This window comes from Meles meles, chromosome 17 (genome assembly GCF_922984935.1).
Source record: "Meles meles chromosome 17, mMelMel3.1 paternal haplotype, whole genome shotgun sequence".
NCBI lineage: Eukaryota > Metazoa > Chordata > Mammalia > Carnivora > Mustelidae > Meles > Meles meles.
This window is the reverse complement of record NC_060082.1, coordinates 15975048-15987612: the sequence shown is the minus strand read 5'-3', so window position 1 is coordinate 15987612 and position 12565 is coordinate 15975048. Positions and strand designations below refer to the sequence as shown.

Genomic DNA, 12565 nt, shown 5'->3' with positions numbered 1-12565 from the left:
GTGAAAATTACATGCTTATTTAAGCTTCCACAAAGTAAGAGCAAAATAAGTATTTTCATACTGACAGTACCCCTCAGTTCAGACCACCAGAAAAACAGACCTCTATTGAGGAGGAACAATTTCAAAAACAATTCTTGGTTTTTTTTTAAAAGGATTACAGAATAAGAAGCAGCAATGGCTTTTTAGCGTATATGGTGTGTCGGTCCGTGACACCCCCGTGGGGATGGGGCGTGGGGCAGGCATTTCAGGTTTCTGTGTTGCAAGTTTCCATCCTTCACAGGTGGGTGTCGGTGAACGTGGTGTGCTCCTTAGTCACAGAGCTGAAGCCTTTGATGGCATTCATCAGGCCCTCCTCATCCACATACTGGAAAATAAGCCAATCGCCGTTGATTAGGACAGTCACTGTTAATAGTATTGGCCATCACTTGATGGTTCTATCAATGTAATATAGAAAGTACTCTGTAAATATTCTGTTAAAGGCTAACATCCGGCGCTCTCAAAACTCTAAGGAGTGGTTTGAGACTGCCCTTCCCTTAAGTTTACCTTAAAGAAAGGATCACATCACATGTACACATGAACTGTGGACTAATCCAAAATGTCATTTGAGTGTTATGGTGCGCCATACCTCAATCTTTCTAAACCTCAGTTTTCTCATCTGTAAAGTGGGGAGATTATATTTTTCAAGTTTATTTTATATTTTTATTTGTGTGTTTTATATATATGTGTGTATATATGTGTATATATATATATATATATATATATATATATATATATATATGCAATATAAACCTAAGATTTAGTTCAAAATGCAAGCAGAAGGGACAGAATGCATGCTATTTTGCTCCGTTGCTTCCCACTCTCTTACTGTATTTTTGTATTTGTGGAAGCAGGTTAGTAAGAGTGTTTATATCATTATAATGAACAGATGATTTTTCAAGTATGGGCAACTTCAAAAGCTTTCTCCAAGTTGCCTTGCACATCGCCTATTGCTGCTACTGTCAAAAGCAAGCCAATCTGGCACTGAAGGGTCACAGTGAGGACCGAGGGCTGTAATCAAAGGATGGTTTCAAGATACCAATTCCATTGACAAATTTCTGTGTATCCTTGGGTGGGGACACATAGGCATCTAAGCCCTCAATTATGTTGTCCTGTTGTCTCCCATAAACTCGCCATTTTGCATGTCAAGTGTGATCAATTAACAGTCCCTCATGTTTCATCCTAATGTAATTATTCCTCCATTTAGAAACTTCAGATCTGGAATGGAATCCTGGAGTTCAAGAGCCATCACGAGGTCAAGCAGGCCCATAACTTCAAAATGTATATCGTAAAACATCGTCCTGAACCAGCCAAGGAGGACAGAGCATTTTATTCTACTTTTTCCTGTGACTGGAACCTGGAGCCAGGAAATCTGCTGTATTCCTTGCGGTTAGTTAAGAAAATATATCTTTTGGGCGGCGGATCAAAGGCTCTGGGTAAGGAGGGCCCCCCGGGTGGCTCAGTCGGTGAGGCGTCAGACTCTTGTTTTCGGCTCCGTCCTGGCCTCAGTGTCATGAGACTAAGCCCACATTGGGTTTGGCAATCAGTGGGGCGTCTGCTGGATAGTCTCTCTCTGCCTGTCCCCCCACTCATAAATGCTCTCTCCCCTGCCCCCTCTCAAATAAATAAATCTTTTTAAAAAAAAAAAGGCTCTTGGGATGCCTGGATAGGTTGGTCATTCAGGCATGTGCCTTCGGCTCAGGTCATGATCCCAGGGTCGTGGGATTCAGTCCCACATCAAGCTCCTTGCTCAGCGGGGACCCTGCTTCTCCCTCGGTCTGCTCTGCCTGTTGCTCCCTCTGCTTGTGTGCTCGCTTGCTCTCTGACAAATAAATAAAATCTTAAAAAAAAAAAAAAAAGGCCCTGGATAAGGAAATCAACTCACCAGTCCACTATCGTGGCCCATGATGGTTTCCCACAGTGAGTCATCAATCAAGACCTTCTTGTCTTGAATGTCGGTGAGCTGGCTGACGCTTCGGTGGAGAGAGCCTTGGGAATAGGTGCGGCTTCCTCGGCTCTGACTTGGGATTCGAAGGACGGATATGCTCCGGTTGCTCCTAATGCTGATGGGTGTCCCAGACCGGGGGATTCTGGTGTTAGCTAACCCCTGAAAAGAAAGTCGTTGTTGGTAATTAGAGTCTCAAGGAAATGGGCTTGAAATACGACAGAAAATTGTGCCACACATTGTCAGTGAAAGGAACACACCATATCCTACTGCAGAACTTAGCTTATCTGGAATACTGTGGCCCCTGGTTTCTTGGTAAGGGTGAGATGATGAAGTAATAGTCATGTTAGACACCCAGTGTTCTTAGCACCTGGAGAGTTAATGCCCTAGTGCTCTGGCTGTTGTTCCTGTGATAAGAGCTTCTGCTTTGCAAAGTGGTGGGTGAAGGAGATAGAGGTTGGTGCACAAAGTAATCCCTTCATGAGACGTGTCACCACAGAGCCTGTGTCTTGAGATCCATGCTTTCCCAGAGCAATGTTAATAATGGTCTCTCCTGGTTGCCAAGTGAGCGTGGTTGTGTTATATCTCAAAATTTCTGGATTTGTGTAGGGAAATGGACTCTTTCCACCCTCTCTTCTCTTTTTTTTTTTTTTTTAAAGATTTTATTTATTTATTTGACAGAGAGAAATCACAAGAGAGGCAGGCAGAGAGAGAGGAAGGGAAGCAGGCTCTCCGCTGAGCAGAGAGCCCGATGCGGGACTCGATCCCAGGACCCTGAGATCATGACCCGAGCTGAAGGCAGCGGCTTAACCCACTGAGCCACCCAGGCGCCCCCACCCTCTCTTCTCATTCATATTGTTTTATTTGTTGTAAGACTCAGCCTTCAAAATAAATCAGGTCTGGTATTAACATCAGAAAGACAAAGGCACTACATGGTCAGAGCCTAGAAGGTGCTGTAAGAGAACCGAGCTACTGTAAATGTCTGAGGTTTGATTTAGCTCGTCCAGTCAGTGGAATGTTCCTGCTTTTCATTGTGCAGTCAACACATCACGCAGAAGATCATGCGTTCATGCAGCACACAGAGGTACCTCGAAGTGCATGGTGTAACTTTTTAGGGTCACATTGCTTGACACATCAGATATATCGGCCACAGAGTCAAACTGAGAACAAATGGGGAGGCATCGGTTAGTGTTTGGAACAAACAAAATGACCATAAAACAAATTCTTTGTTTCTCCAATGATAGCATAATCACACAATCATTCTGAGAGGCATCTCAGGGTGTGTGTGTGTGTGTGTGTGTGTGTGTATGTGTGTGTGTGTTGCCGGAATCACTCTCACCCACCTCCCCAAGTGAAAAGAATGTCAGTCTGAAACACTGAGCAGGTGAATCCCGCCTGCTGTTCAGAATCTTAGCCATTGTTTCTGGAGCTCAGGGACACCAGCGATGGCTCCTTGTTTTGCTCTACTAATGCAAATTCTACTCTCCTTTGTTTGACTAACTTTCACTAATATTCTTCCAACTTTGTGAGAACGGTTTACTTTCAACATTTTTTTAAAGCATCAGAAGAAGGCTTGCAAGTGCATGTTATTACCTGGGTAGGATTAATTTAGGATTTCAGTGGGTTCTGGAATACTGCACAGGGTCCTGGGACACTCCAGACTTCACTCCTGCTAACCCTCCAGGACCTGTGACTGACACTCTCAATATTGAAGATGAGCGAGTGTGGGGACCCAGAGGAGCCGCTGGTGGCCTGCCAGTCCCCACCAGCCCTTCCCCTCCTCACACCTCCCTTGGCCACTGAGCAAAAGTTAACCCATTGGGAGCCACTCTGCTTCTCCCCAGTGGTGAGGAGTATATGGGAAGAGGGTGTCTCAATTCTTCGGTCTGTTCATCCTAGTCAAAGTCCAAGTCTAGTCCCAGAGGTAGCTTGGCCTTGTATTGTGGGGGCTAAAAGGGCTAATCAGCAGCCCCCACCTGTTTTGTTTTGTTTTTCCATGGTTTTTAATTTTTTCACGATAAATACACTTAGCATGAGATCTATTCTCTTAGCAGACTGGCAATATAGTTATCTATAGGGACAAGGCCGTACAGCAGATCTCTAGAATGTTGTCATCTTGCAGAACTGAACCTTTATAAAACCTGCTAATAAGCAATTCCCCATGTCCCTCTCCCCACCTTGGCAACCACCATATTTTGCTTCCATGAATCTGGCTATTTTAGATCCCTCATAGACGTGAAATCAGGGAATCCCCCCAACCTGTTTTCATTGGTTACGAGACTATACACACCGCTTACAGGAATTGTATTCTATGTATTTTATTTTTAGCTCATTTATGGCTATTCTCAGACTTTACTGAGCATCTGACTTCCCGAGCGCCGGTCAAAGTAGCAGATCCTTTGGTTTCTCTTCCAGAACTTCAGGTCCTGCTTCTCCGTGATGCTGACACCGCCAGTTCACGGGCCGCGCTTTGATGAAACAAAGCTTGACGAGACTCATGAGAACCGTGAGCAACAGCACCATCCAGAGTATCTTCCCGCTGAAATGCTGTGATTGCCTCTGGATCCCTCAGTTAGCCAAGTGGACAAAACTGGATTCCTCCTCGTAAAGGGTAATGAGGCAGAAGTGCCTGCCTGTAGGGTTTGGGTCAAGAGACGGGGGATTGGATCACTGAAAGGAGTTACAATAATGGAGTGTGGGGAAGTTTTCCTGGAAGCACACCTCACATGAGAGAGTAGAGGAACCCAGCGGAGCTCCAGAGTTTCTCTTCCACGTTCTCCATGCACCCCCTAAGGCCCAGGGTTGATTTAGCTGGTATCCGCAGGCGAGAGGGATCTCAGGTCTTCTGGGCTCTTCCATGTACTTCTGAACTCCATAAGTGGTGGTGCGTCTTTCATCTAAGAACATGGCTTCCTCAGAGAGACAGAGTGTTCCTCTTCAACAAGAGGAAACTGTAAAGTATCTGCTCTTCAGTGAGAATCTTCTAATGCACATACACTGAACAGGAGCACATGGCCAGTGGTTTGAGTTGGCCATTCAATATTCATTCACTCCACAAATATTTGTGGATTATCTATTATATGCTGGGCACTGTTCTGGGTGTTGGGGTACAATAGTAAATGACCCACAAAATCCCTGCCCTTGGGGAGCTCACATTCTCTTTGAGGAGTCAGACAACTATATCTGCTATGGTTATTTTGTGGTGATGGCACAATGGAAGTAGGCTAGGAAGCTAGGGAATTTAATTTCACATGGAAGGGAAGGTGACATTTGTGCAGGGACCTGCATGAGGTGAGCGTGGAAGCCACCGGAGACAAGAGCAGGAGCGATGGCCCTGGGGGAGGAGCTTGATGGGCTCGGGGAGGAAGGAGACTTAGAGAGCAAAGAGTGGGAGGAGGTAGGGTTGGTGAGTGCTGAGGACCAGGTGATGGGGACGTTGTCTTGGCTTCTCCACCACCAAGACACTGTCCCATGGCTAGACACAAGTCATGGTCTCAGAGGGATGACAGTCCTTGTGCCTGCACTTCCACTACTTGGGCATGATATGGCTTTGTCAGAGCCTTAACCATTGTTTGTTGCTGGGTTGTGGAAAGTGAAGAGGTCTGGATGGCCGGCGATTCACTCATTTCTATTTTTTAAAGTATTGCAACTCAACTGGTTTGACCAGGATTCTGGGCTTAATTTTGGTCCTAAGTGATAAAGCCTCCGTTGCTGGGGTGTAAGAGCTTCTGGGTTGGTGAACCGTCTAGGTTCTGGGAGTGGCGAGCTCAGAGGGTGAGGAAGCCCTGCAGCATTGCCCTCCCCCCCCCCCCCCCCAGTACACAGCTCTTCCATGGGGCTCTTCCTGACTTCTATCCTTTTTTTAATAAACTGATAATCCAGTGAGTAAAATGTTTCTCTGAGTTCTGTGAGCTGTTCTTGCAAACCAGCTGAACCCAAGGAGGGGCGACTGCGAATTCCAGTCTGTAGCTGGTCTGTCACAAGCCCGGTGGCAGCCTGGACTTGTGACTGGTGTCTAAAGTTAAGGGGCGGGGATAGTCTTGGAGAACTGAACCCTTGATTTGTAAAATCTGACACCGTCTCTCAGTAGAGTCAGAACTGAGTTGAATCGTAGGACACCCAGCTCGTGTCTGAGAACCACTTCTTGTGGAAGAACTCCCCCCCCAACCCCCTGGTGGAAGTGGTAATCAGAGTTTTAGCTGCACAGGCTGGCCATGAGCTCAACCTTTGCGCAAACTGGGTAAAAAGAGATTTCTCAGGCAGATGTAGCCCTTTGGATGCACGGCTTGGAAAGCACTGGCACCTGGTGGGAATTAGGATTTGTAGCCTTTCCTCCTCCAGAGAGACCCAGCCCCACACCAGAGTGCAACTTCGGTTCCAATCACCCTTTACCCTGTCATCGAGTGCTCTGGGCTACGATCCCCCCGCACCACCACACGTGTGGCCTCACCCCCTAAACCTTTGCCTGACCTCCTATCTTGGGAGCAGGTGGTTGGGAGCTATGAGAAGTCACTCACCCTCAGTGGCCCACGTGTCATAGGCAGGGGACAAACTGAACACTGCCTGCAATTTAGTTTCTCCCTAGATCCCCCTTTTTACTGTTAACCCCCCACCCAAGTTGCACAGTTAAATAACCTGTAAGTTCCCTGGGTGATTTCAATATGCAGCTCTTCTCCACCATCCCCTGATTTACAATGTTAGAGCAGAGACAGTCACTCCTCGTTGTACCAGAGAATCGCTTTTGGAGTTTAAAAAAAGAATGCCAATCCCCAGCCCCCACCTGAAAGTAATGGAATCAGAGTTCCTGGGATAAGGCCCAAGCAATGGCGTTTTTAAAAACCTCCCAGGTGGGGTGCCTGGGTGGCTCAGTGGGTTAACCCTCTGCCTTTGGCTCAGGTCATGATCCCTGAGTCCTGGGATCAAGCCCCACATCGGGCTCTCTACTCGGGAGGGAGCCTGCTTCCTCCTCTCTCTCTGCCTGCCTCTCTGCCTACTTGTGATCTCTCTCTGTCAAATAAATAAAATCTTTAAAAAAAAAAAAAACAAACTTCCCAGGTATCCTCGTCCCTTTGAGCTGCTTTAACAGAATCCCATAGACTGGCTAGTGTATAAACAACAGAAATTATTTCTCAAGTTCTGGAGGCTAGGAAGTCCAAGTTCAAGGTGGCAGCCGATGGAGTGTCTGGTAGGTGCCTGCTTCCTGGTTCACAGACAGGCGTTGTCCTGTCTTCTTGCTGTTGTTTTCGCATGGAGGAAGGGACGAGAAAGCTCTCTGGTGTTCTCTTCCATAAGGTCTCTATATTAGCCTTTTTCGGACCCTATATTTTATCAAACATAACTGTTGTCTAGTCTCTTGTTACCATGACTCGGGAAATGTTTCCCTCTACATAACAGCAAGTATTCCAGCCCAGTGATAGGGAAACGGGGCCCACCGTCGGACACCTACCATGTGGGTTTCCCCCGGTGGATAGACACTCAGTGGAGACATTCTCTTCTGAATAGGTACTAAGGGAGGCCTCTCTCTGATATATGGCTCTTTGTGGATTTTTCTTTGTAGTATCAGAGACAGAAAAATGGCCAGCAGGATCAAGCCCAGCATCGCCATTAACACGATGAACCATAACTCGCTATAGAACTCGGTGCTTTTGCTCCCCGATCCTCTCTTTTTTCCAGGAGTCGTCAGAACCAGGCCTGCAAAACCCAGGGACGGGAGAGGGAAATGTTATTTCAGAAGGCAGTTCTGTGATCCCTTGCCCCGATGTTTGATAGTAAATTGGAAAGGAGTTTAAAGCAGTTTGTCTCACGGTGCTTGTTTGTACTCGTGTTCCGGCTGGGAAAATGGTGCTGTGTATGGCAGGGAGAAGCTTATAGCCCTCGGGAGACCTCTGGGACACACACAGCTCGGGATGGAAATCACTGCTGCCTTTGCACGCTTCCTGGGAAAGACAGGGGGAGGAAGGTGAGGGGATCCTAAGGGGGGTCACCAAAGTAAACCTGAGGAGTTCCTGCCTCACAGTCGTGTGTCCTGAGCGCAAAGCCTTTCCTTGGGCAGTGGACTCTCCGACGGACAAGCCTGACCACTGTCGCCAAAAAGAAACTTCTGGATACATCCCGTCAAAGCTGAGGAGACCCAGGGTCCCCTCACTTCATGGTCCTGGGACGTTTGGTCCAAACTGGATTAGAAACCCCAGATCCCGTTTTCTATCGTGATGCTGACAGTCTGTGCTTGCCAACATGTTGTCTTCCGATTTCCCGCACCCTCGCCTCTCTGTGACACAGCAAAGGCTGTGGGAGTCATTACTCAAGTACCCTCAGAGAGCTTCCCTTGGAAAGAAACCCTTTGGCCACAAGACCACTTACTCTGGATTTCTGTTCAAGGGTCTCAAGTTCGGTCAATGTGATTCTTTGCACTTGAGGCTAATCACAGCAGCTCATGTTGAATGAGCAACTATTTACCCTGTGCTGGGCCCACGGCTCTACATCTGTGGGTGTGCAGAATGCTGGAATGAGCCGGGGCAGACAGGAGAGAGGCTCACGGAGCTCCCTGCAGGGCAGCAGAACGCAGTGCCATCAAGCAAACGGGGCAGGAGCCCGAGCGGGGCTCAGAGATCATCTCCAGCCCAGCCACTTGCTGGGGCTGTTGGCTGAGACGTCACGGGAAGTCACTCAAGAAGAGGGCTGCACCCTCTCAGCAGACAGGAGGCGGGGAAAGGACAAGAGCTGGGGAGAAATGTGCTTTGTTTTGCAGAACGAACAGTTCCAGCCCAGGGAACCGCCGAGCAGGTGTTTTGCCAGAGAGCCCCTTACGTGAGCCCGTTGGAACAGGCCTGGAGGAGCACCAGCGCAGACAGACGCCCCCCGGAGTTATCCCGAAGTCATCTTTAGCTCATTATAACATTGAGATCTCCTCCTATGGGTGGAGTTTTCTGCCGTGTTTTGAACATACGGTGTTGGCCCTAGCATGTCGATGTGCGAGGCACGTCCAACTGAACCAGAAGTGCCTCTGTAACCCCCCGCCCCCGCGCCCATCCCTAATGCACTGAGTCAAAGCTCCCTGTACGAACCTTGGGGGAGACAGAGCTTTCTCCCTGTCTCCTTACTTGTAACAAATAAGTTTTTTGCTTTCAACACTTCCTCTGACTGTGCTCAGTTTGATGGACCCCAAGGAGCAAACCTCAACTGGGGTCACAGGGCGGGCTCAGAAGCCCGTGGATGCAGCAGGCACGCTGGCTGGTGGGGGGCTGGCGGCCAGAGCTGCTGCTCCAGCGCTCGTGCCCGTGGCCCAGAGCAGGAAGGCGAACAGACGCCGTGGCCAGGGCCTCCCTGCTATCGGCACCGACTCCCCCTTTGCAGCTCCTCAAGGACAGGGCAGTGGGGGGGGCTGTTAGACACTTGATACCCACACTTTCAGTGGAAGGGAAGGGGAGGGCTTTAGAATTGGGGTGAGGAGGTTTAAGAGAGAGAGAGAAGGTGACTGAGATTGAATTTTGAGCTTCCTAAGAGGAGCTGACGACTTGGCTAATCCTTACTGGACTTCCCATAGCTCTGTGGTTCTAAAAGTCGCTCCGCTCCACCATCTCAGAAGTAAAGACTTGGAGTCGAAGCTCTGCCAAGTTCCAGCAGATAGGAATTCCCCTAATTAGGAATCAATATGTATTGTTTGAATTTAAAACAAAACAAAATAAAAAACCAACAACCTTGGTTGTCTACGGGAAGAGCTGAATTTCCTCTGTGTGGCACGGAGCTGTAACTCCAGAAACAGATCTGATGGGTCCAGTGGGCCCCGTGCTTGGGAGGACACAGGGAATGTAGGGCAGCCTGCCTGAGGGAAGCCGCAGAAAGCAAACAGCTCTCAGAACAGGAGGAGGGAAATGAGGATCGCCAGACTTTGGTGCTTCAAGGCTGCCTCAGGGAAGGGAACAGGAACATTTTAAAAGTTACATCACAAAATTAAAGCTGACTGGGGGTATTAGTTGGACAATACATCTTGGAATTTTTTCATAACTTCTCACTGTCCTCGGTGTTCCTTCTCTCACCCGTGGAAACCTCTGCTTGTATTCAGGAACTGAATACAGGCTTCCCCTCTTTTATGGAGAGCTTAAAATCGGGATGGTGTATATGTTAAAAAATTAAAAACAAATTTAAAACAAAGTAAAAAATTTTAAAAAATTAAAAAAAATGGGGATGGTGTGTCTTTATCCCTTCTCAGTTTTCTTTTCAAAGTCCCTTTGATTTCAAGGGACCCCAACCATCACATGGGAGCTCCAGGGTCAGGGAAGGCACTGCAGTGGTTCACTCGACTTCAAAGAAAAACCCCAGCGGTGTCAGAGGAGGTCCCTGCCTGGGGACTGCCCGCCCTAGGGAAAGCGTACTTGCTCCCGACCTCGGAGACTGGACGGGCTGGCTTCGGAGGGGGCTCAATCTAGGTTATGGGGTTTTGCTCAACTCGTCATCTGGGTCCTCTGCACCGGAATCATTGGGTGGGGCTTGTTTATTTTGTTTACTTTTTGATTTTTAAAATCTGAGTATAGTTGACCCACAATGCTATGGGCAGGGCTTGATGAAAGAGCAGATTCTTGGGCCCTACTGACTCTGGATCTCTGCCAGGGGCCTGGGAAACCATATAACAAACAAGCACACGGAGAGGATTCTTATGCACCTTAAATTTGAGAACAGCTGCTCAAGAAAAAGGACGGGACCAGGGGTCAGCAGGGAAACCACGTTCCAATTCGCATCTTAGCAATGAGCTTGCGGGCATTCTTGGGTAAGTTCCGGTGTCCCTTAGGCCTCCATTGGTCTACTCCACTTATGGAAACACTGGAGTTGCGAAAAGAATACCAAACAGAGAGGCCCTGGGTGGCTCCGTGGGTTAAACATCTGACTCTTGATTTAGATTCAATTCATGATCTTAGGGTCCTGAGATCATGAGATCAAGCCCCAAGTTTGATATGGAGCCTGCATCAGATTCTCTCTTTCCCCCTGCCCCTGCCTCTCCTCCTCTCTAAAAAAACCCAAAAACCAAAACCAAAATAAAGTCTACTCTAATCCACAACAGCTATGAAACGAAATGAGACAGACTATGTGGAATTGTGTTAGGTATTGTACAAAATTGTACATGGCATCCAGACATGTTAAGTCTGGAATCATAGTATAATATATATATATATATATATATATATATAGTTTTAGTGATTGAAATTATACTTGATAACAATATGTATGTTTACCGTGTTTCAGAATTTTTGGACATTTGTATTAAAAAATCCTAATTACACATGCGTACAAATTTGATATGACATTAGTTACTGGAATTTAAAATAAGGTATCAGTTCCAGTTCTGTTCTAATGGAAAAGATCTGACATCTCTCTAACTCACCCTTTGAAACTGTAAAGTATTACACATGTTAGAGTCAAAGATTGTAGGTAGAACTCAATTTAAAAGATGCTGCATAAAAATTACAATTTCATCTCTTCAGCTAAATTACTTGGTAATAACAATCAATCATAATCTTTTACAGACAATACAAGAGAGAAATCTCTCCAATTCACCATTTTAGGCTCTGAATCTGCAATATTATCTCTATGATCAACACATATTGGCATTAGAGTATTTTCTCTCTTCCTCTGATCTCTTTTCTCTGACTTCCTCTATAAAGCACTTTTTTGGTAAACAAAGTAGTTTAGCTCTTAACTGACAGGATTTGTGTGTAGAAGAGAATTTAGTTATATCTCTCTGTGTATATAATTCAATGACTTGATATTTTAAGAGTACCACATTGCCTAACTCCTCGCCTGATGTAATTTCCATGAGAACCTTTAAAAATATTTCTTATAATACTTAACACATTTCCTTCCATATAGTCTATGCTAATATGTTAGCACAAGTATGTAGAAACGAACATATGCTTGTTTCTTTAGAAAAATGAAAAGGCTCTATACTAAATATAATAGGAGTTAAACATTTACCAAATCCGGTGGAGGTATCGTATTGGACCACAGGCGTTTTAACACTTCCTTCCTCTGTGGTGCAGATGACCTGGAAAAAGAAGGCTAGAGAAAAGATACATGCCTCAGTCATTTAATACCTACAAAGAGCGGGCAGGCTTTTTGCAGGGCAGCATCTCACAGCACAGGAAAGTCTGAAAACAGTTTTCCAGCACAAGTTGTGAGGTTGTATCGAATAGGCAAACTTATTTCTAGTATTAAAATTGCCAAGAAAAATAGCTTATCATCAGTGTAATAATAGTACATATTTATAAATAACAGAATTGAAGAAGCTTAGAGCTTATACAGCAAAACAAAACAAAACAACAACAAAAAACCCCAAAAGAAGAATCAGAACAGTAAAGGATAATGCACGGTGTATCTTAGTTGTTCTGTACATGGTCTACACCTGTTCTTTCCAAAAGGTGCAGGTGTTGGGGCGCCTGGGTGGCTCAGTTGGTTGAGTGACTGTTTTTGGCTCAGGTCATGATCCTGGAATCACAGGATCGAGTTCCACATGGGGTTCCCTGCTCGGCAGTGAGTCTGCTTCTCCCTCTGACCCTCCCCCTTCTCTGGTCACCTTCCAGACGGACCATCAGG

At 46.5% G+C, this 12565-nt stretch overlaps 1 protein-coding gene across 1 annotated transcript in view; it reads right to left on the bottom strand.

Moving 5' to 3' along the window:
* Nucleotides 1–260: 260 nt before the first annotated feature.
* The window catches only part of USH2A (usherin), a 714551-nt gene continuing 702246 nt past the window's right edge, over nucleotides 261–12565 (bottom strand). The window contains exons 68-71 of the mRNA XM_045983172.1: nucleotides 11948–12031; nucleotides 7428–7672; nucleotides 1922–2143; nucleotides 261–364 (exon numbers count right to left, since the gene is read on the bottom strand). Coding sequence (XP_045839128.1) covers nucleotides 275–364; nucleotides 1922–2143; nucleotides 7428–7672; nucleotides 11948–12031 — 641 coding nt within the window. The 3' untranslated portion in view covers nucleotides 261–274. The remainder of the gene's footprint in view (nucleotides 365–1921; nucleotides 2144–7427; nucleotides 7673–11947; nucleotides 12032–12565) is intronic.